This window comes from Desmodus rotundus, chromosome 4 (genome assembly GCF_022682495.2).
Source record: "Desmodus rotundus isolate HL8 chromosome 4, HLdesRot8A.1, whole genome shotgun sequence".
Classification (NCBI taxonomy): domain Eukaryota; kingdom Metazoa; phylum Chordata; class Mammalia; order Chiroptera; family Phyllostomidae; genus Desmodus; species Desmodus rotundus.
This window is the reverse complement of record NC_071390.1, coordinates 68196053-68212369: the sequence shown is the minus strand read 5'-3', so window position 1 is coordinate 68212369 and position 16317 is coordinate 68196053. Positions and strand designations below refer to the sequence as shown.

The 16317-nt window shown below is 36.7% G+C and overlaps 1 protein-coding gene and 1 pseudogene across 4 annotated transcripts in view; both read left to right on the top strand.

The window, feature by feature from the left end:
- PARG (poly(ADP-ribose) glycohydrolase) overlaps window positions 1-16317 on the top strand; it is a 222384-nt gene that overhangs the window by 136812 nt on the left and 69255 nt on the right. For all 4 annotated transcript variants that reach the window (XM_053922150.2, XM_071221242.1, XM_053922151.1 and 1 more), the window contains exon 13: window positions 107-254. In XM_053922150.2, coding sequence (XP_053778125.1) covers window positions 107-254 — 148 coding nt within the window. The remainder of the gene's footprint in view (window positions 1-106; window positions 255-16317) is intronic.
- On the top strand, window positions 5770-6618 carry LOC112305574 (protein lin-28 homolog A pseudogene; annotated as a pseudogene).

The following is a 16317-nucleotide window of genomic DNA, read 5'->3' as shown; positions in this document are numbered from 1 at the left end:
TATATGGGAAAGGAAAGCAAGATTAGAGCTTAAAAGTAGTATACTTCTTTGTCGTATATGTGGGTATTTTAGATCATCATTTAACATGCCACATTTTTTCAAATAGGTGGATTTTGCAAACCGTTTTGTTGGAGGTGGTGTAACCAGTGCAGGACTTGTACAAGAAGAAATTCGCTTTTTAATCAACCCTGAGTTGATTGTTTCACGGCTCTTTACTGAGGTGCTGGATCACAATGAATGTCTTATCATCACAGGTTAGTTTTGGGAAATCTGGACAATGGGATAGTTTCCCCATCTATGAATATCTATCATGAAGACTAGAGGCCACCCAAATAAGCTTTACTCTGTCATGGGTATTAGTCCCAATATTGTTATTCACTAATGTATACTTGGTTTTTCCAAATTGTTATATAGTTGACCCTTGAACACCAACCTCACCCTCCATTCCATGTAGTCAAAAATCCATGCATAATTTTTACTTCCCCAAAACTTAAATTGTTCCTTGGTATTGGTTCCAGGACCCCACATATATACCAAAATCCCTATAAAAATGGTGTAGATCAATAGATACAGTTGGCCCTCTGCATCTGCAGACTCCCAAATGGGGATGAAAGACAGGTTATTTATGGAAAAAAATCCATATATAAGTAGCACTATGCAGTTCAGATTTGTGTTTTCCAAGGTCAACTCTAGCTTTATTTTTTTTATCTTGAGTAAGACATTTTATCCCCAACATTTTTTTCCTAGACATCATTATCTGAGGAACAAGGGTAAAAACTATTCAGAATCCTTCAGTTTGAATTTTTCTGATATACCCTTAAAAAGAAGACAATGATAGGACTTTGAGTGTGTATTTTATTATTATTCTTGCATTGTATTTCTAAAGTGATTTGTTATACTTTAGTATAACAAATGCAAAAACCACAGTTAGTGTTTGGAGAGAGTCAGTATAATAGTGAGCTTTAAAAAAAAGAAATCAGTAATTTTATGGTTACCCTAATCTCTAAATCTAGGAGAAAAAGTGTAATTATCTGAGTATCTCTCCTTGATTTAAATTAATAAAAAGAGAGAGGGAAATACAGTCAACTTTATACTTTAAGTCTGTTATTGAGATTTTTATTCTTAAAGTTTTTTTTTTTTTTTTGGATGGAGATACCACTATGTCTCAGTATTTTCTTGTTGAATGAGCTACCAAAATTAATAGTTAAGTCATAGCTCTTAAGAAACTCTTAATCAGTCACCTTAGGTAAGGTCAACCTTTTATTCAAGTACCTAAAAGAACATTCTCACATAAAAACCATAATTACTCATCATTCAATACCTTTTTCTTTCTGCAAAAGAGGATTTGTTATTTCCTTTTTGAATCTGTGCTGTTTTGAAATTAGTGTAGGAGACTAAACATTCCAACTGAGTTGGGGAATTTGGTTGATTGTTAGTCCCAAAGATGACAATGGGAGAAAAACCATTCCCTATGAGTTATATCAAATGTATATTCAACTGATTCACCTCCAAAGAGATACATGAGAGAACTAAGATTCTCAGTCTCATCTTAACACCACATTCTTTGCCTCAGATTTATTTTAGGCCACCTTCAGGAGAGTATCTAAATTTTGTTTTATTTTTTGCTTTCAAGATTCCCTCTTTGTCTTTGTCTTTCAGTAGCTTGATTATGGTGTGTTTAGGTATGGATATATTTGATTATCTGGTTTGGAATTCATTGAGCCTCATGAAAGTTTAGATAAATTAGGTAAATCTTTGGCCATTATTTCTTCAAATATTCTTTCTGCTCCTTTCTCTCCTCTCCTTGTGGAACTCCCATTATACATATGTTGGTACCTTTGATGGTGTCCCATTGGTCTCTGAAGCTCTGCTCATTTATTTGTTGTTGCTGTTCTTTATTTTTTTTATGTTCCTCAGACTAGATTACCTTAAGTTCACTAATTCTGCCTTCTGCCTGCTCTGATCTGCTTTTGCAGTGAAATTTCAGTTCAGTTATTGTACATTTTAACTCTAGAATTTTCTGGGTTTTTTAATAATTTCTATCTTTTTGTTGAGAGTCTCTATTTGTGAGGCATTATTCTTATACTTTCGTTTAGTTCTATAGACATAATTTTCTTTATTGTTCTTTGAACATATTTAAATAGTTGATTTAAAGCTTTTTTAGTAAGTCCAACAGCTGGGATCCTTGGAGACAGTTCCTGTATTATTGACTAATTTTTTGTTTCTGAGTATGGGCCCTACTTTTTCATTTCTTTGCATGTCTCAATTTTTTGTTGAAAACTGGACATTTTAAATAATGTGGTAACTCTTAAAATCATATTTTTCTCTTTTCCCATGGTGTATTTTTGGTGCTTTTTGGTGGTATTTGTTTATTTACTTTTCTAAACTGATTTTGTAAAGTCTGCATTCTTTTTGTTTTAGTATCTGATCTTTTTAACTGAGGTATAATTGACAGATAATATTTATATCAGCCATTGTATTTTTTCAAGTGTACAGCATAATGATTCGGTATTTGTATATATTGTGAAAAAGATCATCCCAATAAGGCTAGCAACGTTCATTACCAAACATAGTTACAAAAATTTTTTTGATGATTTTTTCCGATTACTCTTTTAGCAAATTTCAAATATGCTATATACACTATGAATTTGATCTTAAAGGACAGAAGAATTTTTTAGCATGGCAATGCATATTAGTATGGAAGACCCTAAGTACCATCCTGAAGAAAAGTTCAGTTAAGTAAATTCTCCGAGGCCTTAGACACAGGTAGGAGAAGTCAAAGAGAAATAGGAAGTAACATCAAGCTTCTGTCCTGCAGGACTTATTTTGATGTCAGAGTGGAGATGGTCCTGTTCCTCTGTGCGAATACAGGAGATATGATTGATGGCATCCATTCCTGGGAAATAACAGCAGAACATGGCAGGTCACCCTGAGATTCAGGGGCATAGCAGAGAGGAGAAGGAGCCTGTTCAGGGGCAGCAGCAGGAGAAGGATCAAAGGAGTGAAGGAGACACAAAGCCTTAGGGAAAATATTCCACATTCCTCACATAAGCACTGGGCTCTTTCTGCCTAGTAGAGGACTGTGTTGGCAGTAGAAATCCGAGAGGGAATATATTTGGGAAGGACATGCCCTAACTTAGTTTTGTAAAAACTAAAGGTCTGTATTTGTGCGTGTGTGTGTGTGTGTGGCCACTAAAGTCTCTGCTTGGTTAGATTTGTGGTCAGCTAATGATTGGACAAATGTTTCCTTAAGTGCCTAGAACCAATAAGTTTCTCAGTCCTTGCTGAAGGGCTCTTTGTGCTATTGGTCTCATCCACCATTCCAGCAGGCAGTTGACACTTCCTGCTTGTACTTGACATTCACTTCCTGCATGAACAGAATCCCAAGGTTAGACAGAGAGGACCTTCTCATTTCTTAAGCATGTGGATAGCTATGGGCAGGTGTGTGTCCTTCTGTATTCCCAGGGATACTTAGATCTTTTCAAAGCCCATTATGGGCATCTTATTCCTCAGCTTTTTCTTTGAAACTTTTTGTTAGCCTGTTGTTTGCTCTAACTATTACTTACTGCCTCAAGCAGCTACAGTGTTAAACAATTGTTTATAATTGTTTTCAACAAACATCACTGGAGATTAGGCTTTGCTACTGGGCAAGCTCCAATTCAGATCAAATATAGTCTTGTGAGTAAGTCTTCCAGGAAAGCACCAGACAGGTTATATAATGACAATTCTCTGAGAATGGAGCTTTGAAGGAGCTTTAGCCCTCCTTTATCACCTCTGGTGGATACCAGGCTGCTAGGTCCCGTTGATTATAGGCTGTTGGTCTTTAAGGCTACCACAGAGCTTGGAAGAGTGGAATAGGAATAGGGCAAGTTAAAAACACCACAAAACTCACTCCTTTTACCAAGATTCAACCAATTTTCTTTGAATAAACATTCCTTGGACTGCTCCAGGCCTTTGATTAACTCCCACAGTTCAGAAAAAGTTGATTCTCACAATTTTTACTAGTCTTCTTATTGCTTTTATGGAGGAAAGAATTTACTTCATCATTTTTGCTGATATATTCTTATCTTTTTAAAGTACTTGTTGGTAAAAAGGCTTTCAAGTTATTTCACATCATTTAGATACCCCATGTTTTTTAGCATGATTTTTTATTGTATTTTTTCCATTACCATTTAGCCCCATTATACCCCTCTCCCCCTCATAATCACCACTCTGTTGTCTATGTCCATGAGTCCTTTTTCCTTTTTGCTTGATCCCTCCACACTCTCAACTCCCCCTGCGCCCTGCTATAGCTGTCACCCTGCTTTCTGTCTATTAATTTGTCCCTATTTTGCTTGTTTGTTAAGTTTTTTCATTAGATTCCATATATGAGTGAAATCATATGGTATTTGTCTTTCTCTGACTGGTTTATTTCACTTAGGATAATGTTCTTCAGGTCCATCCATGCTGTCACAAAGGGTAAAATTTTCTTCTTTTTACAACTGAGCAGTATTCATTATGACCCCAAAGCAGGAGACAGTCACGTTCCATACCTTCAGAGCTGTCTAAACAGTATAAGACCAATATTCAAAGTTTATATTTGTCCAGCAGTGGATTTATGACAGTTTAATTTTTTTCCTGTAATTCCTTGTACTCTCTTCTCTACTTACACCTTCCAACTGCATTATTTGTATCTGCATACATAGTAAACAACAAATAAATATAGCTAAACCAATATGTGAGCTGAGACAATACTGAGAATAAAAGGATATTATTAACCTCTCCATTTTATTACAGTTTGGATCACAACCTCTATCCAGAAGAAATCCTTTGCCAAGGTTCATTCTTAATTTCCTAAATAAACTCAGACAATTAACAGTTGTTATTTTTTGCCTTAACATATCAAAATAGCAGACTCTTGTTTCAGAGAGCTGTGAAGGTGTGGAATGTGACTGTCTCCAGCATTTGATTGTATCAAATAATACTTTAGAAGAAGTTTAAATTTTAGTAGATAAGCTAGATTTGAACTGAAGGCTCAGAAAAAAAAATAGTCCATCAATTTTTAAGATGTATATAAATTTGATCCTTGAACAATGTAAGTTTGAAAATTTTTTGGAGATTTCCTTTCTACCATGAAGCAATTGTATCAATTATGCTAGATTACCATAAGTGATCATATTGCTGCTTCTTTGTTATCAATACATGCATTGTTATACTCTTTTCATATTATCTTTTTGTGTTATCTTTTTGTTTTTGATGTCTTGTGTTAGTAATACATATAACAGTCTACAGTGTTTTCTATGATCTAATAACAGTATGACATAGGTAGTGGCAGACACTTGATTCATTTTGTAAACATGACATAAATTTACAGTATTAGTAAATACAGTACAGTACTGTAAATGTATTTTCTCTTCCTTATGATTTTCTTAATAACATTTTTTTCTCTAGCTTACTTTATTTTAAGAATACATTATAGCCCTGGCCAATGTGACTTGGTTGGGCATCATTCACAAACCAAAAGGTCGTGGATTCCATTCCTGGTCAGGGCCCATGCCCAGGCTGAGGGTTTGGTCCCTGGTCGGGGTGTATTGGAAAGGCAGTCAACCAATTTTCCTCTCCCACATTGATGTTTCTCTCCTTCTCTGTCTCCCTCCCTTCCCCTCTCTAAAGAAAAAAAAAGAATACAGTATGTAATACATATAACATACAATATATATGTTAATAAGCCCTTCAGTCAGCAGTAGGCTATTAGTAGTTAAGTTTTGGGGGAGTTAAAAGTTATATGTGGATTTTCAATTATGAGGGAGGCTTGCTCCTCTAACCCCTGTGTTGTTCAAGGGTCAACTGTACATCATTGAAAAAAAAAAGTTGGTAGAATGCTGGGCATTTAAACTCAGTGTTGCCCCTTTGCCTCTGGACTTCTCTGGGGCCAACAGCCGCCAGACCTGGGGCCGGGGCCCTCCGGCTTAGTTGACTACCATGGGCTCTGAGTCAAACCAGCAGTTTGCAGGTGGCTGCGCCAAGGCACCAGAGGACTTGGCCGCTGGATGGCAGAGGAGCCGCAGCTGTTGCACGGTACCAGCATCTGTAAGTGGTTCAATGTGTGAACGGGGTACGACTGCCTGTGCTGGGGTCCTGCTCCACCCCACTGGTGATTGACTTTGTGCACCAGAGTAGGCTGCAAATGGAGGGCTCCCAGAGCCTGAAGGAGGGTGAGGCAGTGGAGTTCACCTTTAACAAGTTTGCCAAGGGCCTGGAATCTATTTGAGTCACCAGCCCTGGTAGGGTGTTCTGTATTGGAAGTGAGAGGTGGCCAAAAGGGAAGAACATACAGAAGTGCAGATCAAAAGGAGACAGGTGCTACAACTGTGGAGGTCTAGACCATCATGCCAAGGAATGCAAGCTGCCACCCAGCCCAAGAAGTGCCACTTCTAACAGAGCATGAGCCATATGAAGGCCCAGCAGGCCCCCAGCTTACAGGGAAAGCCAGCCCACTTTTGAAATGAGGAAAAGATCCATAGCCCTGTCCTGCTCCCAGATGCCCAGAATTGAGCTGCAGTGGCTCAGACGCTATCCTTTTGTGATCAAGAAATTTCAAGGAGCGGGCATCAATCAGCAGAGTGGAGAAAGTGGAGACAGGGTGGGTAAGGAGCAGCTGGCACTGCCATGTATCACAGGCTGGGTTCTACAGCCTCAACTCCCCTTCCTTCTTGGTTGGGAGGAGGGGAGGGGGCAAAGGAACTCCAACCACATTCTGTCTAAATACATGTGAGGGTTTTGGGGGAAATCCCTCCTTGCATGCTTTATTTGAGTCTCCAGCTTTTGAAAGTGACCTACATAGGGAAGTTGTTTTCTTTTTAAAGAAGGATATGTAATGACAATATTTCCCTTGCCGGAATGAAAAGATTAGCATGAGACCAGATTGATGAACCCAGCCCACAAACGACTACATTCTATGAGAGGGAATCTCTCAAGGATACAGCAGGGTTTTTCCTTATCCCCCATTCTTGGGATAGGGTGCTGAGAATTGCCCCAAGCAGTGGGCTGTGACTATAGCATAAGGGATGGTTGTGGAACAGCTGCAGACCTGCTGTTCCTAACTTCACTCCCACCCTGTTTCCAATACAATTTTATTTTGTCCCTTGGGTAACTGCACCTTGGGTCCCACTATCTCCAGGATACCAACTGCACTAGCTATGTGCAAATGATATATCTTGTGCATTTTAACTTTTTTTTGGTAATATAAATATTCTGGTTTTTGTATTTTTGTGTGTTTTAATCTAAGGCCCTTATTCTTGCACTATGTTCTCAGGTACATGAGCAATCTCAGGGGTAAGTGGGCAGCAGCTCCGGGTCTGCACAGCAGGAATACTTTTTGTTGTTTTTATCATCAGGGAGAACAACTATTTGGAGTGTATAGCCTATTGAACTACCTCATTTTTGCCAATTAGAGCTGCATTTTCTGCCATAGTGCCTTTTTGAAACCCCTCCATCTTCAGTGTTTTGTGGAAGACTAGATTTTACTTGGGTGGCCCCATTACTTGATTTCCTTCTGCTGGAAGATTGCAGATTGCTCTAAACAGGAATAAGTGGTTGGTGCAGAGGTTAGGAGAGGCTGGGCTAGGTGAAAGGCACAGAGGGGAAGCCAGGATTAGGTGAGGGTTGTCTATATATGTGTAACCAAGCATTCCCGTTCCAGATTTCTAATTCTAGGGTTTGGGACTCATAACCCAAATATGTAATACCAGATCCATCCCTCACTAGATTGGGGTAGGCTTGCCATGCACAACAAGAGGGGTGTGTGTGTGTGTGTGTGTGTGTGTGTGTGTGTAAGAGAGAGAGAGAGAGAAAGAGAGTGTGTGTTAAAAAAAAAGAACAAGTTAATAAAGACAGGTTAAAAAAAAAACCCCTCAAAGGTAATTTGTTTCATTGCCTTCATTTCTCTTGTACTAGGAACGTAGTAAGTCTCTTGTCATCTGCCATTAATGCTGCTATGAACAAAGGATGTAACTTACCCATAAGAGGAAAAGAGTAGAAATTTTTTTCTTTTTTAAAAGATAGTTCTCCAATCTAAAAAACTCCAACACTCTGGAGTTATGTCTGGTCTCTGACTTACCTGCAGGCATTGTGAAATGATTGGAAAATTGCAGATCCATGACTCAACTTCATCTCTCTAATTGCTTCAGGCTAAGGACATCCGGGGTGACTTTTAACTCAGCATTTTCCCCCCACATCCTCTTAACTCTATTATAGAGCCTCCTAATTAATATCTGTGATGTGATGTTCCCTTAATGGAAATGGCCATTTCATCATCTATTTGATGTTGGATTTCTGCCATCTCCCTTCTTAGGAGACTCTTAACTGTGCACTGCCTGATCAATTCCATTCCTTCAGTGATTCATCTAGGTTCAGTGGCTGTGACTGTGTTCCCTGAATCTATAGAAGAGTTTGATAAATTGGAAATAAATTAAATTTATCATCATTGTGGGGCATCTGGTTGGTATCAGACTTTTAATGAATATGAACAGGTCATGCAAACAGGCAAATACTTTTATCCAGATAATGTTATCCCTCTTATTTTCTGTGATCCCTGGGGCAGCTGTAAGTTAAAACCTTTCAGTCAGTATAGTTAGAGGGAAGGAATTAAAACTCCAATCTTCCCTTTTCTTTTTACCCTTTTCCTCTCTCTTGTGTTCCTCTACAACACCCAGCAGCAAATACCTTCAATGCGAAAGAGTGTTACTGTGGTTCTGGAAGATTGTTATGTTGTTTCTGTGTAGTAAACATATAAAGTTGCCTTGATGTGAAACTTACTGAGCAGAATGTTAGTAAATTTAACAAAACCTGCAGTCTTATGAATCAAGTCATCCCAGAATCAGAGCCATTATATCATTTATGAGAGTCAGCAGAACTGATAGATAGGACAAAAGTGGACACCATTGCTTATAATACTGGTGCTTTTTATAGAATAATAACACTAGAATGCCCATTACTACAAAACAGCCTGTTGCTAACTAAATGACACCCACTCATTGGGAAAGATCCAGAATCATTTGGAATTTGGCTTTTGTTAATTTTTGTTAATCATGGCAATGAAAAGGCAAGATTCTTTTATCTGCTACAATAATTACCACTCTATGAATGATACTAATAAAAGGGTAGATGGCTTTCATAGAAACTTTCTTTACAAGGACACAACCCATTGTTAAGCAGAATATTTTTAACCTCCAAATATTTTTCCTATGTTCATCACAAACTTTACTTAAAGAGAAAATAAGAATGTTTTTTACTGCTAAATCTGAAAACTCATAAAGCTGTCATGAACTCTTGAAAAGATGTGTGTTCCTTCTAGTTTTTCCTTAAGTGAAGGTAGAGAGAACTATATCGTAAAGGTCATTCAGTCTTGACTCTTGTTTGCTGTTGTCACTGTTTACCTTTGTATTTCATCATGGTTTATCAGTAAATCGGAATTTAAAACAAGGGTCTTTTTTCAGAATAGCTGACATAAGTTCAAAAGATGTTTACTTAGAAAACCCATAATTTAACTTGTTTAGAGCAGAAACATATATGTGATTTTTAAATTTCCCATAACTGAAGGAAATAAATCCACCCTTGTTTATCTTAGGAGAGAAGACTGAAACCATTCTAACTTGAAATAAAAATATAATTGCTATTTATGTTTTTCAACTATTTATGTTTATTCACTTTTCAAAGGACAGAACAGGTATTTGTTTTGATAGTTAAGGGATCAGAGTAAATGTGTTTTGTTATTGTTCTTGTTGTTGCTTTTTAAATAAATGGAAAAAAATGAGGCATGGCCATTGCAGGGCAGAAAATAGAAAAGAACGCAACTGTTCCTGGTTGTCTTTATTCCCAGTCAGGCCAGTAGACCAGATTGCTTTTAAACCCCACATACTTGGAATCATATACCTTTGATTTCTCTACCCCCTAATAAAATTAAGTCTAAAGACACCAATACTCAATCCTTTATGGTTTAGAAGGATTTTAAATTGATCTTATTGGGTTTTCTAAGCAATGATATTAGGTAAACAAGATAAGAATTATTAACAAACCTGGTGACAAAATAAAGTCTAATGAGATTTGGTTAAGGATTCATTTTGGATTCCTCCTATCTCCTAATCTCAGTGTGGTGCTCTTTTTACCCTGCCACACTCTTTGTAAGTGTGGATTTTTTATGTGTGTCACTTATATAGTACTTTTGATTAAGTATTTCTGGACTTACTATTTTAACCTTAGTTAATACAATATTTTTTCTGCTTTGCTCATTAATTATGTTTCTATGGCAAGTACTTATCTACTTCTATATTCTTGAGTTACATGATACTATTACAGACTCAAATGTTAATAATTTGTAATCTCTGTCCTCGAGAAGCTGACGGTCTAGTGGGAGACTAAAATTATATTTGTATACTGCTTTATTGAGATATAATTGACATATAATAAACTGTATGTTATAAAGAATAAAATTAGGTAAACTTTAACCTACAACTATACATATGAAATCATTTTTTTCCCATGTTTTAATTGGGTTGTTTGGTGGGGTTTTTTTATTGTTGTTGAATTTTGAAAATGCTGTATATATTTTGGATACATATCCTTTATCAGGTATGTGGCATGTCTTTTCATTATCTTAATAGTGACTTTTAAAGATCAGAGTTCCCAATTTTGAAATTTAGTTTATTTGTTCTTTTGATTATTGTAGTTTTATAATAATTCCAAAATAAGTCACTGTGAGCCATCCAACTTTGTGCTTCTTCAGACATTTTTGGTGAATTTTACAAACAGATCATGCATAGCTACAAAAAGCTTGCTGAAATTTTACTTAAGAGTGCTTTGAATCCATGGATCAATTTGGGGAGAACTGACGTTTTAATATTTACTCTTTGACACATAGATGAGTTATCACCCTGTATGTTTAGGTTTTTTACTTCTGTTAGTAATATTTTATACTTTAATTGTATACTTTTACATATTCTCAGATATATCTCCAAGTATTTTACATATTATAAAGTTTTTATTTATTGAATTTGGGAGGGAGAGAGAAACATTGATTTGTTATTCCACTTATGGATGTATTTATTCATTGGTTGATACTTTTTTTTAATCTTTTTTTCATTATTGTTCGAGTATAGTTGTCTTCATTTTCCCGCCACCACTCACCCATCCCTGCCTCCCACCCTCGATCCTAAACACCTTTGGCTTTGTCCATGTGTCATTTCTTTAAACACTTGTTTTATTATTGTTATTCAAGTACAGTTGTTTCCATTTCCCCCTCACCACTGCCCCGGCCCCGTCCTACGCATCCACACCTTCCACCCTTGATCCTACCCCCTTTGGCTTTCTCCATGTATCCTTTACACGTGTTGCTTGATGACCCTTCTCCTATTATCCGCCATTATCCCTCTCTCCTTTGCCCTCTAGTTACTTCAGTTTGTTCTTTATTTAAATGTCTCTGGTTATGTTTTGCATGCTTGTTTGTTTTGTTGATTAGGTTCTGCTTATAGGTGAGATCGTATGGTATTTGTCTTTTACTGCCTGGCTTATTTCACTTAGCCTGGTAGTCTCCAGTTCCATCCATGCTGTCACAAAGGATAGGAGCTCCTTCTTTGTGTCTGCTGCATAGTATTCCTTTGTGTAAATATACCATAGCTTTTTAATTCACTCATTTGCTGATGGGCACTTCAGTTGCTTCCAGAACTTGGCTATTGTAAATTGTGCTGCTATGAACATTGGGGTGCACAGGTTCTTTTGAATTGGTACTTCAGATTCTTAGGTAATAATCCCAGCAGTGGATTGCTGGGTCAAAAGGCAGTTCCATTTTTAGTTTTCTGAGGAAATTCCATACTGTTTTCCACAGTGGCCTCACCATTCTGCATTCCCATCAACAGTGCACTAGGGTTCCCTTTTCTCCACATCCTCTCCAACACTTGTTTGTTGAATTGTTTATAATGGCCATTCTCACCAGCGTGAAGTGGTATCTCATTGTAGTTTTAATTTGTGTCTCTCTGATGGATAATGATGTTGAGCATCCTTTCATATGTCTCTGGGCCCACTGTACGTCCTTCTTGCACAAGTGTCTGTTTGGGTCCTTTGCCTATTTTTTAATTGGGTTTGACTTCCTGGAGTGGAATTGTGTGAGTTCTTCATATATTTTAGAGATGAAACCCTTGTCCAAGGTATCATTTGCAAATACATTGTCCCATACAGTTGGTTCCCTTTTCATTTTGCTGATGTTTTCTTTAGCCATGAAGAAGATTTTTATTTTGATGAAGTCCCATTTGTTTATTCTTTCCTTTATGTCTTTTGCTGTAAGGGACATATAGACGAAAATATTGCTGTGTGGAATATGTGAGATTTTCCTGCCTATGTTCTCCTCTAGGACTTTTATGGTGTCACAGTTTACATTTAAGTCTTTTATCCACCTTGAGTTTATTTTTGAGTATGGTGTAAGTTGGTGGTCGAGTTTCATTTTTATCCATGTAGCTGTCCAAATCTCCCAACACCCTTTGTTGAAGAGGCTGTTTTTACTCCATTTTATGCTTCCGCCCCCTTTGTTGAATATTAATTGACCATAGAGATTTGGGTTTATTCTGGGCTCTCTGTTCTGTTCCGTTGATCTATGTGTGTGTTCTTATGTCCATACCAGACTGTTTTGATTACAGTGGCTTTGTAATATAGTTTGATGTCAGGTACGGTGATCCCTCCTAGTTTGTTCTTTCTTAAAATTGCTGTGGCTATTTGGTGTCATTTATTGTTCCATATAAATGTTTGAAATGTTATATATCTGTGAAATATGTCATTGGTATTTTAATAGGGATTGCATTGAATCTGTAAATTGCTTTGGGTAGTATGGACATTTTGATGATGTTAATTCTTCCAATCCATGAACATAGTATATGTTTCCATTTATTTGTGTCTCATGGGTTGATTCTTTTCTTAAAATATATTTTATTGATTATGCTATTAAAGTTTCCCCATTTTTTCTCTCCTTTATTCCCCTCTGTCCTGTATGCTCCAACCCACCAGCATCCCCTCACCTTAGTTCATGTCTCTGGGTCATACTTAGAAGTTCTTTGGCTAATCAATTTCCCATACTATTCTTTACCTCTTACGTCTATTTTGTACCTACTATTTATGCTTCTTATTCCCTGTACCTTTTCCCACATTTTCGTCCCTCCCCTTCCCCACTGATAACCCTCCAGGTGATCTCTCTCTCTCTTTCATTCTGTTCCTGTTCTAGTTGTTTGCTTAGTTTGTTTTTGTCTTTTTTTTTTTAGGTTCAGTTGTTGATAGTTGTGTGTTTGTTGTCATTTTACTGTTCATAGTTTTGATCCTCTTTTTCTCAGATAAGTCCCTTTAACAATTATAATAAGGACTGGGTGATGATGAACTCCTTTAACACGACCTTATATGGGAAGCATTTTATCTGCCCTCCCATTCTAAATGATAGCTTTGCTGGATAGAATAATCTTGGATGTAGGTCCTTGCCTTTCATGACTTCGAATACTTCTTTCCAGCCCCTCTTGCCTCTAAGGTTTCTCTTGAGAAATCAGCTGATAGTCTTATGGACATTCCTTTGTAGGTAACTCTCTCCTTTTCTCTTGTTCCTTTTAGGATTCTCTCCTTACCTTTAATCTTGGGTAATTATGATGTACCTTGGTGTGTTCCTCCTTGGGTCTAACTTTTTTGGGACTCTTTGAACTTCCTGGACTTCTGGAAGTATATTTCCATTGCCAGATTGGGGAAGTTCTCCATTATTTTTTCAAATAAATTTTCAATTTCTTGCTCTTTCTCTTCTCCTTCTGGCACCCCTGTGATTCAGATTTAGGATTGTTACAGTTGTCCTTGAGGTTACTAAACCTCTCCTCATTTTTTTTGAATCCTTACTTCTTCATTCTGTTCTGGTTCACTGTTTATTTCTTCCTTCTGGTCCAAATCATTGATTTAAGTCCCAGTTTCCTTCCCTTCACTGGTGGTTCCCTGTACATTTTCCTTTATTTCACTTTTCATAATCTTCACTTTTTCCTTTTTTTTTTTTGCGACCATAATCAACCATTTCTGTGAGCATCCTGTTTACCAGTGTTTTGAACTCTGCATTTTGTCAAAGTTGTCAAATTTGTTGGCGTCTAGTTAGTTGTTCATAGTATTTTCCTAGAATGCTTTGTATTTCTTTGGTGTCAGTTGCTACTTCTCTTTCGTTTCTTATTTTGTCTAGTTGGGTTCTCACTCTTTTTTTCTTGAGGAGTCTGATTAAAGGTTTGCCAATCTTGTTTATCTTTCAAAGAACCAGCTCTTTGATTCATTGATCTTTTGTTTCACTTTTTTAGATTCTATTTCCTTTATTTCTGCTCTGATCTGTATTATTTCCTTCCTTTCTCTTACTTTAGGCTTTGTTTATTCTTTTTCAAATTCCATTTAAAGTTATATTGTTTATTTGAGCTTTTTTTTCTAAGGCATGTCACTGCAAAAAGCAAACGTTTATGTGGAGTTCAATATTTTTTTTTATAGTTTGCTCCTTTCTTTCTTTACTCCCTCCCTCCCTTCTTCCCTCTCTCTCTTCCTTTGTTTTCTTCCTTCCTTTTGAGATAAAATTTACACATACCAAAGAACACAATGTTAAGTGTATACTTTGTTGAATTTTGGCAAAGAGATATACCCTTGTAATTCTACATTCCTATGAAGACATGAAACAATATGTCCATTATCCCAGAAAATTCCCTTGGTCCCTATTCTGGTCAATGTACAGGCCAGCCCCAGAAACGACCTAAACTTTTCTTTTTGGTTGTAAATTTTATTTTTATGTTTTTTGCTGTTGTTATTCAGTTACAGTTGTTCTACCTTTATCCCTGTTTCTCTCCTGCCCCAACACCCCACAATCAATCCCAGCCCATTGTCTATGCCAATGAGTCCTCTATTTGTGTTCTTTGATTTGCCCCTTTCACTTCTTTACCTTGTTATCGCCCTTACCCCTCCCCTCTGATCACTGTCAGTTTACTCATTTCCATGTTTCTGGTTCTGTTTTGCTCATTTGTTTAATTGATTAGGTTCCGCTTTCAGGTCAGATCATGTGGTATTTGTCTTTTACCAACTGGCTTATTTCACTTAGCATAATACTCTCCAATTCCATTCATGCTGTTGTGAAGGGTAGGTGCGCCTTCTTTCCTTCTCCTGTGTAGTATTCCACAGTGTGAATGTACCACAGTTTTTTGATCTACTTATTTACTGATGGGCACTTAGGCTGTTACCAGCACTTGGTTATTGTAAGTAGCACTGCTGTGAACATTGGGGTGCAAAATCTTTTTTATTCCCATCATAAATTCATTTTGTTTTTTTTTTAGAATTTCATGTAAATAAATTTGCATAGTGTGTTCATTTCTTTCCCCCACTTCTTTTGCTTGGCATAATACATAACAGATTCACCTATATTTTTGGTTTTATCAATTATTTGTTCCTTTTTATTACTAAGTAATATCTGTATGATTATGGCACTTGCAAATTTCCTATTGATGGACATTTTGATTGTTTCTACTTTTAGGCTTATGATGGTGTTTTTTACATATCAGCTTGGCTATTGCCCCCAGTTTCAGTGAAACACTACTCTAGGTGTTATAAAGATATTTTATAAATGTAATTAAAGTGCATAATCAGTTGACTTTAAATAATGAAGATTATCCTAGATAATCTGGTGGTTCTAATTCAGTCAGTTTAAAGGTTTAAGAGCAATACTGGAACTTCTCTGAAAAAGAAATTCCTTTTGTGAACAGCAGTTGCAGCTGTGTCTGAGAGTTTTAGCGTGTCCATAGCACTTGTCTAGTCAGTCCCAACAATTGCTTAAGCCGCTTCCTTTAAATAAATATTTTAAGAGGTATCTTGTACTGCTTTTCTTCCTCTGGCTGAATCCTGACAAATATGAGATTTTAAAGCTGCTATGAAAATTCTTGTATGTAGTTTTTCTGGACATGCATTTTCAATTTCTGTTGGGTACATGCCTATTAGTGGAATTTTTCAGTTAAAGGGATGTATTTTTTATTTTATAAGAAATTACCAAATCATTTTCGAAAATTTTTGTGCATTTAGTGTCCTACCAGCAGTATTGGAACTCCACTTGTTCTAAATCTTTGTCGACATTTAATGTGGCCTTTTTTTCTTTTTAGCCATTTTGTTGCACATGTAGTGGTATTACACTGGTTATAATTTACATTTCTCTGATAACTAGTGATGTTGAACAGTATCTCATGTAGGCATTAGCCAGTATTCTATCTTCTGTAAAGTTTATGTTCAGGTCCTTTTTTCATTTTTCAAAATTCGGCTGTT